The sequence below is a fragment of the Dromiciops gliroides genome, chromosome 2, assembly GCF_019393635.1.
Source record: "Dromiciops gliroides isolate mDroGli1 chromosome 2, mDroGli1.pri, whole genome shotgun sequence".
NCBI lineage: Eukaryota > Metazoa > Chordata > Mammalia > Microbiotheria > Microbiotheriidae > Dromiciops > Dromiciops gliroides.
In genome coordinates, this window is record NC_057862.1 from 357,559,671 (window position 1) to 357,579,102 (window position 19,432).

The 19,432-nt window shown below is 46.3% G+C and overlaps 1 protein-coding gene across 1 annotated transcript in view; it reads left to right on the forward strand.

The window, feature by feature from the left end:
- FLT4 (fms related receptor tyrosine kinase 4) overlaps nt 1–19,432 on the forward strand; it is a 106,447-nt gene that overhangs the window by 74,405 nt on the left and 12,610 nt on the right. Inside the window, exons 13-22 of the mRNA XM_043989523.1 lie at nt 207–566; nt 1,553–1,699; nt 3,608–3,739; nt 4,633–4,739; nt 7,897–8,032; nt 8,849–8,953; nt 10,648–10,761; nt 13,934–14,022; nt 15,588–15,741; nt 17,927–18,021. Of these exons, the coding sequence (XP_043845458.1) occupies nt 207–566; nt 1,553–1,699; nt 3,608–3,739; nt 4,633–4,739; nt 7,897–8,032; nt 8,849–8,953; nt 10,648–10,761; nt 13,934–14,022; nt 15,588–15,741; nt 17,927–18,021 (1,439 nt within the window). The remainder of the gene's footprint in view (nt 1–206; nt 567–1,552; nt 1,700–3,607; nt 3,740–4,632; nt 4,740–7,896; nt 8,033–8,848; nt 8,954–10,647; nt 10,762–13,933; nt 14,023–15,587; nt 15,742–17,926; nt 18,022–19,432) is intronic.

Genomic DNA, 19,432 nt, shown 5'->3' on the forward strand with positions numbered 1-19,432 from the left:
CAGAGAGCAATGTCATGAAAGCCAAGGGAGAGGAGAGCCTCATGAGGAAGAGGATGGTCAACAGTGTCAAGTATTGCAGAGATCTCAAGGAGTATGAGGACTAAGAAAAGGCCCTTGGGCCTGTCATCTAGGCAGTGGAGGCCTCAGGGCTTCGGCAGGCATGGCCACCCACCTGGCCCCTGGAGCCCACACGTTCTTTCCTACAGCAATCCCAGATGGCTTCACCATTGAGTCAGAGCCATCAGAGGAGCCTGTGGAGGGCCAGAACCTGACCCTCAGCTGCAAGGCAGACAACTACACTTACGAGAATCTTCAGTGGTACCGCCTGAACCTGTCCACGCTGCATGACGCTCAGGGAAACCCACTCCTGCTCGATTGTAAGAATGTGCACCTGTATGCCACCCCGCTGGAGGGCCAGCTGAGCTCCACGCCAGGTTCCCGCCATGCCACCTTGCGCCTGGCCCTGCCCCGCATTGCCCCTGATGAGGAGGGCGATTATGTGTGTGAAGTGCAAGACCGGCGGAGCCACGAGAAGCACTGCCACAAGAAATACATCTCTGTTCAGGGTGAGGAGCCCCAGCGGGCAGCGGGGGCCAGAGGTCAGAGGGATGCAGGAGGCAACAGAATCAATGGAGTGCTGGCTGTGGGCTTAGCCCATGGGAGGGGGGCCTGTGAGGAGAGAGCTAGAGCCTCAGATAGCTCTCTGGGGAGGGGTCCATTTTCATGGTCCTGGAAACATTCCCTCCCTCTCCCCCCCAATAATATCCACCCAAAAAAAACATACAGACGCATGGATAGCACCACAAATTCAAAAGGCATTTAATTAAATTCAAAGCAGAAAGTATTTAATGATAGCCAATAATAATAACTGGGCAGCTTAAGTGGTATGGTATATAGAACCATATATTCAGAACCATATATATATAAAACCATATTCAGGAAGACCTGAGTTCAAATTTGACCTCGGACACGTACTAGTTGTGTGACCCTGTGCAAGTCACTTAACCTTATTTGCCTGTTTCCTTATCTATAAAATGATCTAGAGAAGGAAATGGCAAACTGCTCTAGTATCTTTGCTGAGAAAACCTCAAGGACAATGTCCATGGGGTTCATGTAGAGTTGGACATGACTGAACAACTGAAGAACAAGCTGTGCTGGGCATCTCACTAGGTGCTGGAGATATAAAGGCAACAAGGAAACAGCCCCTGTCCTCAGGGAGCTTATACTGTAACTGAAGGAAAAGTGCACAGGCACACACATACACATGAATGCATACATATACACACATGAATTGCACACATTAATGCACACACATGAATGAACACACATGAATGCATACAACATCACTGTCTCTATCTTCTCTCTGCCCATCCTTCCTTGCCCCATCCCCCAGCCCTAATCAAACCCTTTCACCAGGAGCTGAGGGCAGGATTGTCTTTTTTTTTGCTTCCTGTGCCCCCTGCCCTCAGCATCACTCCCTCCCTGCCACATTCTCTGGCTCTTAGCTGGGGGTATCCCCCACAGCTAACCCCACAAATTGCCCTTCCCCCAGCTCTGGAGGTACCCCAGCTCACACAGAACCTGACTGACCTCTCGGTGAACATCAGTGACTCCATTGAGATGCGATGTCCGGTGGCTGGGGCCCACGTGCCAGACATCATCTGGTACAAAGATGAGAGGCCGCTGGAGGAGGAGTCAGGTATGGAGGGGCCCTGGCAGTAGGGAGGCCCTGAGAAGACCCGAAGGAAAGTCCCACACAGGGAAATATGAGCCGTAGTCCTGGCTGTCCCCTTGTAAGGTTCTCACCCTGCCGTTTGTCCCCTTGTTTCCTGACTGTTTCTGACTCTGGGAGGGTCAGTTCCTGTCTCATGGCCTCTTCCCTAAAGGCCCCCAAGCCCACTGCCCATTGAGCCCAGATGTGAACAATGAACAATCCCTTTTCCCCTTGGTTTAGTTCAGACAAAGTTTGGACTCTTTCAAAGGGAACTTTACCAAGAAACGGAGGGAAAGGAAGCCAATCTAAGAATCAGGGATCTGGTTGGGTTAGAAAAAATTCCCTGTCTAGGCAGCAGCTGACCTAGGCCCTGTCATTGGAAACAAGGCTCACTTGGGCAACTGCTTTGTCTCAGAGACAACTCGGCCCCCAAAGCCCCTCCTATTTCTTCACAGTGTCCTCCCTAAAGGAAGAGGTTGATTTGTTCCCCTCCTTGATTAGATTGGTTGTTTGGTTGGGTTTTTTGGTCAGAGGGCAAACCCAGGAGAGAAGCATCAGCAAAGAGCAACCTTCAAGCCCAAAAGTACCTCCTCCATCCTCAGGGAAGGCTAGGGACAACTTCTCCCAGAAGCCGTCCATGGATAGGGTCAAATCTAGGAAGAAATTGTTGTCCCCAGGGTTGGGAAAAGAGGATACTTTAAAGGGTGTCTCTGTCCCTCACCCTTAGCTAAGCCAAATGTGTGGTTTCTTTTGGCTGGAAAGCACTAAGTTCCATGTGGTGAATGGGCCAGAGGCAGAGACCAAGGACAAGGTCCACGTGTCCTGAGTGAGGGAGGTGGGGGGAAGGGAGAGGTAATAGTACCCCTTCAGTTCCATTCAATTCAAGTCTGCTCTGAACTTTGAAGTGGTTGAGGATAGATTCAGAGAAGCAAAGGGAGGCATACTTTACCCAGCACTGTCAGGGACAGCCTCTGAACAAATATCAGTGTGGATCCCTTCAGCACTAAGATGTTCATTTTAACCACCATAGACGGAATCTTTCTAAAATGGAGCTTGTTTATATCTATCTTCTTAACAAGAGGATAATAAACATAATTTAACCTCTTTTTTTAACCTCATCACTATGAACCTTAGGGACTATCTTTGGCCTGGATACAGTGAATTTCTCCAGGCCCCTGCCCCCTGGTCTTGAGGAGTTCTCATGTCTGTTTTTATAGGTTTTTAAACATAGTTTTCCCTCTTTTCCTTCACTGTAGCTATCACTTCTCATTGTTGTCACTGTGCCTGCCTCTCTAACAGTGCTCTGCCATCCTTACTCCCATATAATCTTGCTCATCTTAATATTTTGTAGGCTGAGAAACCAGGTAATGAATTAGAATAGAATTGTGTGTTAACCAAGAATAACTAGGCTCTGAATGAAGATCTCTTCTATAAGGAAAGTATTTGACTTTGCAACAACTACTTTGGCTGCTCAGATGCCTTGTTTGCTTCCTTTCTGGTGTCAAGGTTGACTGATAAGTGACTCCAATATAAGCCATGGCCTCTGCCTTTGGAGCTCACAATCTCTATTGAGGCGACAGGATGCACACATCTGAAACCCATGACCAATTCAGTTAAATTCAATTCAACAAATATTTATTGAGCACCACTATCTGCAGGACCCTGTGATACAGAGAATACAAGACAGACCTTTCTTGACCTATACCACAGTCTAGCTATCAGGGTGGAAGGAGGTTCTAAAGATTAGAGGTAGCTGTTATCAGTCCTGAAGGTCTCAGAGAGAGAGCCTTTAAGAGAATAGCTAAAGAACATATTGCTGGGTAGAGAGGAGGAGGGAGAAGCTATTCTTCCCTCTCCTTCCCATCCCTAACTTCCTTCCTTCCTCTCTTCCAGGGATTGACTTGGCTGACTCCAACCAGAGACTGAGTATCCAGAGGGTGCGGGAGGAAGATGCAGGACGATACCTGTGCAGTGTCTGCAACGCCAAGGGCTGCGTCAATTCCTCTGCCAGTGTGTCTGTGGAAGGTAGTAGAGCCACAAGTGGGGATGGACAGGCATTTAGGACACAAAACATAGGTGGTACGATGAGTCACTCCCCAAAATATGAATTCGTGTATTTCTAATGTTCAAAGGGCCCCTCTCCACAGCCTGCAGGTCTTTGTAATGTGATGTCACATGTGTCACATCAATGACTCAAAGCTTCCTATGGACAGTGATACCTGGGAAGAACAATTTTCAAATTGGGGGTCAGAGGTGGAAGAATAGACAGTACTTAAATTTCGAGTTGAGCCCTAAATGTCTTCTGACTCTGGTTGGGGTCTTATAGGCCCAGCACAGGCCCTGAGGACTCTGCCCAGCGTCAGACTTTCCAAATTCAATAGGATTTCTTCCCACCTTATGTCTCATCCTCATATTCAGGCAGCGTGTTAGCTCAATGGGTAGGGGGCTGGATTGGGAATTAGGAAGACCTGGATTCAAATCTTGACTCAGATATATATTAGCTGTGTGACTCCTGAAGCAAATCACTTACTTTCCCTCAGGCTGTTTCCTTGACTGTAAACTAGGGGTACTTAGAGCACCTGCCTCTCACAGGGTTGTGGGGAGGATTCGAGGAGATAACCTGTGTAACACATTTTGTAAACATTCGAGCACAACATAAATGCTCATTGTTATTATTACTGGGCTGGGGGAGAGACTGGTGAAGGCATGCGGGGCTTTTTAGAGATCCTGTGGCCTCTGAGCTACAAGGAAAATGCAGGCCCTGAGCTGGGACAATAGGTGCATCAACCCCACCTAGAGGGCTGTGGAGAAATAAGACCGAGGCTCCAGGGATCCTCACCCTCTTTATTCACGGGCATGACCCGGCATTCTACCCTTGAGGGCGGGCTGGCGCTGACCTTCCCTTCCCCATGCCCTAGGGTCTGAGGACAAAGGCAGCATGGAGATCGTCATCCTCATTGGCACCGGCGTTATTGCTGTGTTCTTCTGGATCCTCCTCATTCTCATCTTCTGCAACATGAAGCGGGTGAGTCTAAGGCAGACCAGGGCTCTTCACTCCTACCTCTGCTCAAAGGCTGCTCAGTGTGGAAGGAAGCCCCAGGTAGTGCAGCAGGTGGGCAGAGCCAGAGAAGGTGCCAAATGCCCCCAACCCCTGGTTGTGCACGGCCCCTATTAGCCTACCAATAGAATGAAAGCTTCTTGAGGGCAGGAACTACCTCATCTTTGTCTTTGTATCTCCAGCACCTAGCACAGTCCCTGTCATGCAAGAGAAGATCTACAAATATTTGTTGACTGATGGATTATTTCCTCTTGATACTGGATCTAGATGGAACTAACCTGTATATGATCCTACGACCAAAGGCAGAGCAACTATTAGTGCTTGTTTCTAAACCATCCACTCCTGCCCACCTGCCCCTGACCATTCATCTCTCTCCTTTGATATTATCATTGAGTCTATTTTTCTTTGAAGTTTACCTCTTTCTTTCCTCTGCCAACTATCCATTCTCCAACGTAGTAATTAATTCTCCTCACCCCCATCTCTTTCTCTCTCTCTCTCTCTCTCTCTCTCTCTCTCTCTCTCTCTCTCTCTCTCTCTCTCTCTCACACACACACACACACACACACACACACACACACACACACACACACATTTCACATTCTAAAAGGAAAGAAGTTGTGAAGGCCTGATATAAACTGAAAGATGATGGACGGAAAGACAGGTAGAAATACAGGTAGATAGAAACCTTCAGATAGACCACAGAAATAGGGCAAAGTCTTCCCTTTCCAGGATTCTCCAGCTTTAAGGAGAGAATCGTTCATCCTTCAGATGACCTGGCTCCAAACACCAGCTATGACACTGATGACCTGTTTTGGGGAAGTCATTTTGTGTCTTGGTTTTTTTATCTATAAAAGGAAGGGACTAGACTAGATGATCTCTTTGTTCTTGTTGTTCACTCATTCCAATCCTGTCCAATTCATTGTGACCCCATTTACAGTTTTCTTGGCAAAGATCCTGGAAGGGTTTGCCATTTCCTTCTCTAACTCATTTGATGGATGAGAAAACTGAGGCAGAGTTAAGTGACTTGCCTAGGGTCACACAGCTAGTAAGTGTCTGAGGCCAGATTGGAACTCTTCCTTTAGATCTGTTGCTCTAAATCCTGTGAAATTTCCCCTCCCCCTGATAACGTCTACCTATTTCTCCCAACTCTGCCTTCTGGAGCCAAGCAGAAAAAGGCCAATCTACAGAGCAGTAACTACAGCAGAGTAATCAGGGTTTTGTCTAGGGAACAAAAGTTAGCAGGATTTGCAGTTTTCTCAGTGTAGAAATAACAGAGATTAACTTCTAATTAATATGACTAATTAGTTAAAAGTTTTCTAAGGTTTAGTGTAGGTAGTATCTGATGCATAGGAGATATTTAATAAATGCTTGTTGATTTGGGGCAGCTAGGTGGCTCAGTGGATAAAGCACCGGCCCTGAAGTCAGGAGTACCTGAGTTCAAATCCGGCTTCAGACACTTTACACTTACTAGCTGTGTGACCCTGGGCAAGTCACTTAATCCCCATTGCCCTGCAAAAAAACAACAACAAAAAATGCTTGTTGATTTGTCTGCTTGACCCTTACCACAAAAATGGCTGGAGTGAGTTTCTTTTCAGCCTTTCTCTGCCTCCCCACCTGTGGCCTAGCACTGGTTTTCCAGGGTCTCTGTCTCCACCCCACTACCCAACTAAGGGCACACTTCATGCTACTTTTTCCAGGCTTTGAGTATAATACTTTCCCAAGGCATAAAAATTTCTAGGTATGGCTCTGCTCATCTCAAAGCCCAGATCAGATCCCATCCTATTCTCTCTCACACATCTTCATTGTTTCCCTATTGCCTGGAAGAGACAGTGATCACAAGATCATAAATTTAGAGCTAACAGGGCCCCTCCAGTCCAGCACCCTCATTTTACATATTAAGGAACTGAGGCCCAGAATGGTTAAATATCTCGCTAAGGGTGGCCCAGCTACAGTCTGTAACAGGATTTGAACAATGCTCTTCTTGACTCCAAGGCACCGTCCTGCCTCTCTAAACTCCTTAGCCTGATTTTCAAGACTCTCCATTCTCTGGTCCCAATGTACCTTTCTAGATTAATCTCTTCCTCCTTCATACAACCCATGCTTTGGCCAAATTAGACACCTAGCCATTTCCTAAACATTGCCTGTTTCTGAGGCTTATTTCTTCTGCCTGAAATCAGTAGGTCTGAGCTCAAGTCAAGATATCTCTCCCTTCTGCACACCATACCGCACCCAGCCCTGGCCTGGCCTGGCCCAGCTGCCTTCTGCCTCTGAGGTGCTCAAGGCCCAAGTTAAATGCTGTCCCTGAGACCCCTCTCTGAGCTGCTCTTTGCATTCTCTCCACCCTCAAAGCACTTTGTAACTTTCTCCTCTAGAACTCAGTACAAATGATCTCATGTGAATTTATAGTATCCATTCTTATCCCTCTATGAACTCCTTGACAGTAGTGGACTCTACCACCTTCCTCTTCCACGGAGTCTCCCCCTGAGGCCCTGAACAAAGAAGGCTGAATAAATATGGTTGAGGGGCAGCTAAGATGTAGTGGATAAAGCACTGGCCTTGGATTCAGGAGGATCTGAGTTCAAATCCAGCCTCAGACACTTGACAGTAGCTGTGTGACCCTGGGCAAGTCACTTAACCCTCACTGCCCTACCTAAATAAATAAACAAACAAATAGATAGATAGATAGATAGATAGATAGATAAATGATAAGTAATAAATAAATAAATATGGTTGAATGGTAGACGGAAGGGGAGTTCATAGACTTATAGATTTAGAGCTAAAAGGGATCTTAGAAACCATCTTGTCCAACACCCTCATTTTACAGAGAAGGAAACTGAGGCTCAAAAAAATTAAGTGACTTGACTAAGGTCACACAGTTAGCAAGCATGAGAGGTAAGATCTGAACCCAGGTCTTCTAATTCCAAAGCCAATGCTCTTTCTACTGTCCCAATCATCTAAAATCCATATTACAATATCTGTTTCCATGACCATAAATGCCCACTGAGATGTTATTTTGCCTAAGGCTGTGTGTTCATAGACCCAATTTAAAATGTTAGAAAGGGTCAGCTTTGGGGAGAAGAGAAATTATAACTCCTCCCCTGTCCCCTTTCCCTACTCCCTGAAGCCTGCCCATGCAGACATCAAGACAGGATACCTGTCCATCATCATGGACCCTGGTGAGGTGGCCCTGGAGGACCAATGCGAATACTTGCCCTATGACTCCAGCAAATGGGAGTTTCCCCGAGAACGGCTCCATCTGGGTAAGACAAAGGCACCATGTGGACCTCTCCAGTCCCTGGGCAGTCAGGACTCTGAAAGGGGTGGGGAAGTCACTAGGAAATATGTGGCTTGTGAAATAGTGCTGGCTTGATAGGAGGTTTGGGGAGGGGTAAAGGAGAGATCAGTACAATGGTCAGTGAAGGGATTGTGGGGAGGAATAGATGGGGAAAGAGTTTGGAGTCCTCAGCCTCCACACCTGCCTGAGGACATGTGAAATTCCTTCCATTCCTAAAGCTCATCCCGGAAATACAGACAGATCTGTCCACTCATCCCGACCCCTCCCATCCGGGCGTGTGACCCCTGATTCCCCAGGCACAGAGCTCCCCTTTCCCATGCCCCCCAGAAGTCCGGGACAGTGGGTCTGTAGAGCCAGTGAGCAATTGTTTCCTGCCTCCGTCCCTGCCTTTGGTTAGGGAAGGGCTGTGAGCACCTGGAGGGAGAGGATGTTCCTCTTCCCTTCTCTCCTTTTCTGCTTTGGTCCTTCTCTTTCACCCCCACCCCCTTCCTGTTTGGCCACAGTTCATCTGAGTTTTTGGCCCTGCCTTCCTCTCTACGCTGTGGCAGGCACGCCATGGCTGTGACTCAGGGACACTCGGTCCTGGGCTCAGTCTTCTGGCCCCGCAGGCCCATGCCTGCACTGTACCATCCTGCCCTGTTCTGGCCCCTCACTGCCCTTCCCTTCTGCCCCATAACCCAAGCCTATTGCATGCTCTCTACCTCTGCTCACATACGACCCCATGACCTGTTCCCTCCTTCTCCCTCTCCCTTCCCTTCCTCTCTCTTCTTCTGTCCAACAGGGAGAGTCCTGGGACACGGGGCCTTTGGGAAGGTGGTTGAAGCCTCTGCCTTTGGGATCAACAAGGGCAATAGCTGTGATACGGTGGCAGTCAAAATGCTGAAAGGTAGGATGACCACTGAGGGTCACATAAGGGACGGGAGGTGTCACTTACTCTCTGGCGGTGGTGGCGTAGCAGATAATGCTAGACCTGAAATCAGGAAGACCTATACTCCAGTGTCACCTCAGACACTGGTCTGAAGAAGTCACACTCCCTCGGCCCCAGTTTCCTCATCTGTCAAATGGGTACACAATGGGTACCTTCCTCCAAGGGCTATTTTGAGGATCAAATAAAACAATGTTTTGCAAAGCTTAAAGTGCAAAAAGAATTGTTTAATTTTTAAAAACCTTAAAGCAGGAGGCAGCTAGGTGGCGTAGTGGATAAAGCACCAGCCCTAGATTCAGGAGGACCTAAGTTCAAATCCAGCCTCAGACACTTGACACTTACTAGCTGGATGACCCTGGGCAAGTCACTTAACCCTCATTGCCCCGCAAAAAAAAAAAAGCAAAAAAAAAAACAAAACCTTAACGCACCATTTAAATGTGAAATCCCAATTAAGATGAGGAAGAAAAGGGCCCTTTTGCTGGCCCTTTCCCGATCTGATGTTTTTTGCAAAAGGAGGGAGGCTGGAGCTCTCTGAGAAACAAGGCTTTCCTTATGTTTCACCAAAAATCTGCCCAACTTCCCCCCTCCCAGGCAAGTGTCACATGGGCCTGCACAGACTTGAAGTTCAGAAGCCTGGAGCTAGAAGGGACCTTGGTGGGGCAGCTAGGTGGCGCAATGGATAGAGCACCGGCCCTGGAGTCAGGAGTACCTGAGTTCAAATCCGACCTCAGACGCTTAACACTTACTAGCTGTGTGACCCTGGGCAAGTCACTTAACCCCAACTGCCTCACTAAAAAAAAAAACAAACAAAAAAACAAAACAAAACAAAACCCTGCTATAGAAGGGACCTTGATAGTCATCCTGTCGTACCCCTTCATTTTACAGATGAGAGACATGAGGCCCAAAATGGTTTCGGGGATTTGCCCAAGATCCCACTGAGGATCTTAACTAAGGGTCAGAGGCAGGATTTAAACCTCCATCCTCTGACTCCAGAGTTCATGTTCTTTCCCCTGAACCAGAGCTGTCAGGTGATGACCCTGTGGGGGAAGGAGGGAGGTGACAGGATCTGAAAAGCACAGCACTGGGACAGATCCCAGAACACAAAGGGACCTGAGCATGCACGCTGCTCATTCTCACACAGCTGAGGGAGGGAGGCAGGGCAGACATACAGGAAGCATCTTGCACACAATGAGGATGTCAGGACAAGAAAGAAGCTGATCTCTGCTGTTACCCAGGCCCAGCACACCCTCTTCTGGGCCTGGCTTCCCAGCCACTGCGACAGAGTCTAGAAGGAAGATGCTAGGAGCCCCTGCAGGGGAGTGGCCTTAGGCCGGCTTTGCTGCCCCTGCCTGGCCAAAGAAGCCTCCAAAGAGGAATGAATGATGGAGGAGCTGGGATTCCCAGTGCGACTGGAGCCAGGGCCAACAATGGCAGGGCTTAGGCCACTCAGAGGCTTTGCAAACACACACACACACACACACACACACACACACACACACACACACTCCCCTCAGAGGGTCCTGGAGCTTGGCCAGAGGCTGCTCTGGGAGACTGAGGATGGCTGAGCCAAGCCCCTGGGCAGAGAAGTGGATAAGAGGTACCTCAGGCTGACTGGGCCAGGGAAGCCTTCAGCTCCATGCACTATCTCTTTCCAGAGGGGGCGACTGCCAGTGAGCACAAAGCACTGATGTCGGAACTGAAGATTCTGATACACATCGGAAACCATCTCAATGTGGTCAACCTCCTAGGCGCCTGCACCAAGCCCAATGGTTAGTGCCAGAAGGGGGAGTCATTGGAGGTAGGGGGAGGAGGGGGCAATATTGGTGGGGGGCAGGGAGCCGGGAGGTATGGGTGTGGGGGGAGGCAGTGCCAGACGTAGAGGAAGAGGGGACTGGATTCCTACCCTTTTGGGCTAACACCCCACTGTGGCCCCTGTTTTCAGTGGAAGTGTCACAACATCCTCTAGACAAACTTTGAATTCAGTTCCATTTCTTTAATGAACAAGTCATGTTACAGGCCCTTGGCTGGAAGTTCCCACTGTCTCAAATGCAGTCCTGGGCTGAGACTGCACAAGCTGGGAAAGATCCCTTTGTTTCTCTTCTCTGGCTTAGTCTGTGACACTATGCTCCTCTTCACTGCCACCTCAGAAAGAGCAAATAAAGGTGACTCCACAGAGCAACCAAGGACAAAGTGTCCTTCAGTGACCACTTAAGCAATCCATCAACAAGCATTTATTAAGTATCTGTCACGTGCCAGTGCTGGTGCTGGGGATACAAAGAAAAGTCCCTGCTCTCAAGGGGCTCTCTGCTGAGAGCTCTCTGATGTACAAAGCACTCTGCAAACCTCAAAGTGATGTACAAATGTTAGTTATTCCCATTATTCTATTGGAGAAGATGAATGTTTATAAAATATATAGAGAAGGGGGCAGCTAGGTGGTTCAGTAGATAAAGCACTGGCCCTGGATTCAGGAGGACCTGAGTTCAAATCTGGCCTCAGACACTTGACACGTACTAGCTGTGTCACCCTGGGCAAGTCACTTAACCCTCATTGCCCCACAAAAATAAAATAAAATAAAATAAAAATAGAGAAAGAGAATATATAAAAGAAATAGTGGCGGCAACAAGCAGAGAGCACATTTTTTCTAGAAGTTTGACTGTGAAATGGAAGAGAGCTGGAGGATGACAACATGAGGGGAGGGATGGGTCTAAGGAGACAGGAGACCAAGCTGTGTTTGTAGGCAACAGGGAAGGAAGAGAGAGATTGGGAGAAGTTGAAGATTTGAGAAGAATCTAGAATAAGCTTTTAGTTTTGATAGCCTATAGAAACAACCATTAATCAAAATAAGAGTTGAGAACAAAACAAAAAATAGAAATATCTCATATCTTTAAGACTCCTATCTTCTCCCACAGCCAAACCTCTTCATTCTCAGACTGAGCAGAACAATATTTTCTTTATTATCCGAGTAACTCATCAGTAGTTTTATCTTTCACCTCTGAGGGAACACAATCCTGCTTCAGGAGGATATGCAATATTTCCTCTACCATCTGTGTTGCCCCCCAGATGATCTTGGGCTTTGTTTCTTCAGTAAAATGTCAGCTATGTGCAGCCCAGGACTGCACCTGAGGCAGTGGGAACATTCAGCCAATTCATCACGTCCAATGTGGTGGATAGGATGCCAGACTCAGAGTCACCAAGATCTGGGTTTGAATCCAGCCTCAGAATAGCTGTGTGGCCTTAAGCAAGTCCCTTAACCTCTTAGCCTCAGTTTCCTCATCTGTAAAATGGAAGTAATTGTAGCACCTATCTTCCAGGATGCTTTTGAGAATCAAATGAGATAGTACATGTAAGTAGTTTGCAAACCCTAAAGGACTCTCTAAGTGTCAGCTGTTCTTATTGCCTCCCTTTAGCTTTCAGTAAATTTGAGTGGCACATGCTAATTTTTCATCTCAGCAGTCAGAGATGAGAAGGACCAATAGTTAGTGTGGTTAAAGGATAGAAATTCTGGACAAAACGTCAGAAAAATCTGGATTCAAATTCTGTCTCGATACTTCCTAGGTTTGAGACTCTTGGCAAATTATTATCTCTCTCAATTCCCTCATGTATAAAATGGGACTAATAATAGCACTGACCTAATAGGATTATTGTGAGAACAAATAAAAAAAAATGTGTGTAAAACAATTTGCAAACTTTAAAATGCTTTATAAATGTGAAGCATTATTAGTGGAGCCAGACTCTGGATTTCATTTCCTAATCCGTAAGTAATATGGGTTGGATGATGCATGTACTTACCAGGTAGGTGGGGCAGTGAATAGAGCACTGGACCTAGAGTCAGGAAGACTTAAGTACAAATCCAGCCACAGACATTGCCTGTGTAATTCTAAGCAATTCACTTATTTCTGTCTGCCTCCGTTTCTTCATCCTTAAAATGGGGATAATAATAGCACCTACCTCCCAGGGTTCTTGTGAGGATGAAATAAGGTTATTTGTAAAGCTCTTTGCAAATCTTAAAGCACTATATAAATACTAGTTATTGTTGTTGTCAAGTATATACATGGCTGGCCCATGTGTAGCATGGATAGATAGCTATCTGATCTGGGATCTGGCCTCCCTGGTCTGCAAGGGAGAGGGTAATTTCTGTCTCTGTGAGGAGTAAGAGAAAAAGTATGGCTGAGAGCTCTCTCCTTCAATGGCCTATCTCCAAGAGAGGTATTAGAGCTATCTACCACACCAATTACTGGCAGCCTAAGGGTACAATTCTTTAGGGATTCAAATCACACCACTTTCCCTGGTTATTCTGGGTGGGAAGTAGACCTACCTGCTCTAGCTGAGGAGAGCGATTGTTAGCTCATTCATCAGTCTAGCTTCACCCACCAAACACTCAGGAATTAATTAACAATTACAAATAGATAGTTTATAAAAAAAATAAGCATTAAACAAACATCGGGAAGCTTGTACACATTCAGGTAGACAATAAGTAAAAGAATAATGAGCTCTTCAATTGAGGAACAAGATAAAAATCTCAGCTCAACCAAGGTAACAACAACCTTTCCAAGGAAATGCACTCTTAACAGCCTCTAGCATGGCAGCAGCTGGGAAGCAAGAGGTTGGGGGGCAGGCTCCCCTCTGTGTCTGTAGCTCTGGGAGCTCCCATGAGCCACTCAAAAGTCCAGGACTTCTCTCCACCAGTCTCTTCCAATTCCATTCTTCATATATATATATAATTGTTACAGGGCTGTGCTTCAGGAAATATCCCCAGGCTTAGGAAGGGAGTGGGATTACATTATTATTACTATTACTATTATTATTATTATTATTATTACAATCCAATAACTATGATTTGTCTTTATGTGCATGTCCCTCACCATTTACAGATTCTTCTCCTTCTCTCCGCCTCCCACAATGATCCTTCTTCCTTATCTCCTCTCTCTTTCTCTCTTTCAGGCCCTCTCATGGTGATTGTGGAATTCTGCAAATATGGGAATCTTTCCAACTACCTTAGAACCAAGAGGGAAGACTTCAGCCCTTATAGAGTATGTGGCTTCAGCCCTTCGGGAATGTCTGGGGGCAACTTCTTGTTGCCCCTTGATGTTGGGTTCTTTTTTTTTTTTAAGTGAGGCAATTGGGGTTAAGTGACTTGCCCAAGGTCACACAGCTAGTAAGTGTCTAGAGTCTGAGGCCGGATTTGAACTCAGGTCCTCCTGACTCCAGGGCCAGTGCTCTATCCACCGCACCACCTAGCTGCCTTGACGTTGTGTTCTTGTAGAACCTACCATGAGGCCATTGGACCATGGTAATGAGCTAACCAAAAGGAATAGACAAGAGGAAATGTTAAAACAATGTCCAGAGGCCTCTTTGTCCACAACCTTGGACCAGACACTCTCTGCTGTCAGGTTGACCTACATGTAGGCCCTGATGAATACATGTAAGCCCAGGATGAATCCCAGAGAAGAGTGACCAGCATGGTGAGGGTACTCAAATCCATACTATATAAAGATCAGATTGGGGGCAGCTAGGTGGCATAGTGGATAAAGTACCGGCCCTGGAGTCAGGAGGACCTGAGTTCAAGTCCGGTCTCAGACACTTAACACTTACTAGCTATGTGACCCTGGGCAAGTCACTTAACCCTCATTGCCCCACTTTGAAAAAAAAGATCAGATGAAGGAATAACCTTCAGAAGAAAAGATTTGGCAGGAGCTGAGAGGGAAGAAACAGGATCACTCTCTTCAATTATCTGAAGAACTATCATGGGAAAAATAAAATAGACTCGTTCTGTTCAACCCCTGAGGGCAGATGTGGGAGTAATTGGTGGGGGGGGTCTCACAAAGGCAGATTTCAAAAGGAAGAAAAAGTCCCTACCAGAGCAAGCTTTGCCAAAGTGAGCTGGCCCAGGAGGCAGTTAACATCCCAGGTCTCTGCCCAGTGACTGCATGGTCACTTGGTAAGGACTCCTGTTCATGCTGGTGTTGTGCTTGATGGACCTTCAGACCGCTTCTAACTTGAAGAGTCTGGGACTTAGTGCTTATAGCCCTAGAACCAGCTTTAGATAATTGTTTCTACTTTCCACTGAAGGTCAACATGGCTCAAATAAATATAGGCTACTGTGGCACTGGGGCTGATGGAGAGGGGTCCATACTTGCTATGGGGCTGGGCCTCCCCACAGTGCACAGGCCTTGCCCCTGGCACACACGCGCGCGCGCGCCCGCGCGCACACACACACACACACACACACAGAGTCCCAAGGAGTATCAGTGAGAAGGGTGGGACAGAAGGTAGGATTGGAGATGGTCTCAAGGAGCACTTTTGGTCCACCTTCAGGTGTGTGCATTCAGCCCCCCTTACTTATTATGCACATGCACTTTGTGTGTAGAGACCCTTTTTTCTTATCTCCTTGCCTAGGGTCAGCTCCTTCTTCCTTTTGCCCAGGGACTGGAAGAAGGAGCATGGAGAGTGTGAAGGAGGCTCAGAGTGAGGATTCTCCCTCAGGAAGACAAGTCACCTGGGGGCCCCTGATCATCCCTCAGCCCAGGAGGAACCTGGAAGCTGAAGGTTTCTGAAATCCATCTGACTTACCCCCCACCTCTGTTTATTTCCCCAGGAAAAGTCCCCCAGGCTTCGAAATCAGGTCCGTTCCATGGTGGAGGCTGTGAAGGCAGACAGAAGGAGTCGGACTGGAACCAGTGACAGTGCGATCTTCACCCGTTTTCTGCTGGGAAAAGGCCTTGCTTCTAGGGCCCAGCCTATCCGAGATGGTAAGTAAGGCAGCTGGTTACTTTGAAGTCTACCACTTTATCTCCTGAGCCCACAGTTCTGAGGTCATCAGCATGATAACTGTTGTTCTGTCCCTGGATCTGGAGGAGAGGCAGCCACAGTTACAAGAACCGAGAAAGGTACAATCCAAAGAACAGGCAAATCTTTAGGGATAAGGGGACCAAATGACTTCTTGTCCCATGGCATGTGGGACCTGAGAGGGAAGTAGGGTCAGAAAACCCTGGTTGGAATTCCAGCTCTGCTGTTTATTGCTGTGCTACTCAATCTCTCTGGGCCATAATTTCTTCATCTATAAAATGAGAGCATTGAACTCAGTAACTTTCAAAGTCCTCCCTAGCTGTAAATCTGTAATTTTATAACTTCCCAGAATACCCAGTGACTCCAAAGTTATTCAGACTAATAAAAAGATAATCAGAGATTGGTTATCACTGATGCCTGATCAAAAAGGGGTCACCTTGGTTGAACCATGGACAGTACAAAACCACTGGACAGGGGCAGCTAGGTGGCGCAGTGGATAAAGCACCAGCCCTGGATTCAGGAGGACCTGAGTTCAAATCTGACCTCAGACACTTGACACTTACTAGCTGTATGACCCTGGGCAAGTCACTTAACCCTCTTTGCCCTGGGGCGGGGGGGGGGGGGAAGATGTATTCATGGGCTCTGCCTCTTTGGGATTAGAAAGCTAAAGTGGTTTAGTAAATTGTCCCTGGAGGCAAGGGAATGGATTTAATGACCTCTGGAAGCGCTGAAACCTTGATTTGCCTGGATTGGATCATAGCTATATAACTGGACATGACCTTAAAGGCCATCCAGACCAACAGACTCATTTCAGAGCTGAAAAACTAAGGCTTAGAGAAGTGATTTTCCAAGGTCATGTAATAACACAACTGGCATTTGAACCCAGGTCCTTCGATTCAAAATCCAGTACATTTTCCACCATAACATAGTACTTGTATCCCCCTCTTCCCTATAGAAAAGCAGGAACACTCACTCCATAGGCCAACACTGATCATCTCAAAGTATCCCAATGGAAATTTGAAATTTGGAGTCTCACAACTCCTCTCACAATTCACAGGAGTGTTTAATCAATCCAGCAATCAGTCAGTCAAACAACAAGCATTCATTAAGCAGCAGCTATGTGTCAGGTACTGTGCTAGGTGCTGGAGATACAAGACAAAACTGAAAGTCTCTACTTAGAGTCTTTAAAGACTATCCATAGAAGATGGAGACAGGGAGACCAGGACAGGGAAGAAAGGGAGAGAGGGAAAGAGGGAAAGAGGGAGAGAGAGAGAGAGAGAGGGATCACAGGGTGTCCTAAAAGTTTTAGTGTTGTTTTAAACTTTAACAACTTCAGAAGTATATATGTTACAAACTTAGAAAAAAACAACATTTGATAGGCTAATTATTTGTTTTTAAATATTGATGTGCTTCTTAGTAAAATTCAATTTAAGCACTATCTTGTGCTATTATTCATTGGTTTAGTTTTGTTGGGGTTTTTTTGGTGAGGCAATTGGGGTTAAGTGACTTGCCCAGGGTCACACAGCTAGTAAATGTTAAGTGTCTGAGGCCAAATTTGAACTTAGGTCCTCCTGAATCCAGGGCCAGTGCTCTATCCACCTAGCTGCCCCACTATTCATTGTTTTGGTCAGTTTCCAAACTTTGTAAAGACTTTTATCAGCAGGTACTGGGTAGTGGAAAGGATTGCATTTGTAATCCTAGTCCTTAAAATCCTGGCCATAAGAGAGAATGAAATGAAAAACTATAATTAAAAATTCATTATTTGAAATTCACATGACAAAATCCATGTAAAAGAAATTTGAACACATTTTAATGATTTTTTGTAAGTTTATAGCTTTTCTACTTCTGAAGTTATTAAAGCTTAAAACAGCATTAAGATACCCTATAGATACAAAGGTAGGTAGGGGATGAAAAGGGTCTAGCAGTTAAAAGGGCCCAGAATCCCATGTTGGCTTCCCCTGGCAGTGAATGACCTCCCTCAGATAGAGGGAAAGCCCAATCTGTCACACTTCAGAAGCACTTAAGACTTCTAATCATTCCCTCTTTGTGCATGGAGTTTGAGCTGAAGAGAACAAACCTGTCCCAGGTAAGCTCTAGTGGTTTCGGACCAGGGTCAAGCATATATTTCTGCTGGTTTTCTCTGGACAGAGGATGACCTGTGGCAAAGCCCCCTGACCATGGAAGACCTGATCTGCTACAGCTTCCAGGTGGCCCGAGGGATGGAGTTCCTAGCTTCAAGAAAGGTAAGGAGAGGGTGGAAGCCTCGCTGACCCTTCTGAAAGATGCTGGCTCCTGAAGAGCATCTGAGATTCTCGGAGCAAATAAGCCAAGAGAAACAAGAGTAATGACAGCAACAACTCCATTTTGCGGACATACCCCACTTAACACCACTTTAACCTGTTTCATTTTGCCATCGCATCATTAATACATGATAGCCAAATGAAGCCCCACAGGGATGCTTTCCTGCTGCTCACTGATCGAGCATGAAGAACCTCAGAGGCATTTTGTCCAACCTTCTCATTTTATGGTTAAGGAGAGGGAGGCCCAGAGGAGTCAAATGACTGGTCCAAGCCCACCCAGCTAGGAAGTGCACAAAGCAATATATAAATCTAGATTCTTTGACTCCAGCGCTGCTCCCTCCACTAAACCAATCATACAAAATGACAACTCCTGTGAACCCAGTTGCCCACTGTGATGTCATTGTGCCTAGGGCTGTGTTTTCATGGACCCAATTAATAATGTTGGATGGAGTCTGTTTGCTTCTTTCCAGTACAAAGTCTTTTATATTCACTGTCCTCATAGTAGTCCTCTGCGGGAGATAGGACAAGTATTATCTATTTGGGCACATGGGAAACTGAGGCTTAGAGAAGTGAAATGACTTATTCAAGGCCACCTAGTCAACTGTTGGAGCTCTGGGTTCCCCTTAGTACTTACACAGGGAAAAAAAATCTTCCAGAGTAATTCAGGAATATGAACCTAAGTCTCCTAGGCATAAAAGTAGGGACTAGTAGAAAGCAGTGGATTTGAAATCAGAAGCCTTGAGTTTGAATTCTGGCTCTGCTACTCACTAGTTGTATGACCTTGTGGGCAAATCAAAAAACATTTTCCTTCCATGGGCCTTAGTTTCCTTATGTATAAAATAGAGGGTTTTTGAAGTTTATTAATATTTAATTTATAATTAAATTAATTTATTAAGCTCCTGCTGTATGCCAGTCACTGTGTTAAGTAAGCACTGAGGATACAAAAAAAAAGAGGTATAAGACATTCTCTGCCTTCAAGGAGCTCACAATCTAATCATTAGACTAATTGGGGTTTTAGAGTAATTGATCTCTAAGATCCCTTCCAGGTGAAAGCCTTATGACCTATTATCTAAATCCAGTGCTCTGTCCACTATGCTAAGCCTTCCAGTCCAAAAAAAAACCGGCCTCACATTCCCCCATGGGCAAATTCAGAATCTAGTTGGCAGGGGCAGGGGCAGGAGCAATGACATAGTGCATGGCTCTATGACTTTACTGATTCCCTGATGCTGAGAGATTCATTGAGTGCTCTTAATGAATGGAAGAATACCCTAGATTTTTGAGTCTTAAATCTGGATCCAAAAGCTCATTTTTCAATTGTGGAAACTGAGGCCCACAAAGGGTGTCTTGCCCATGG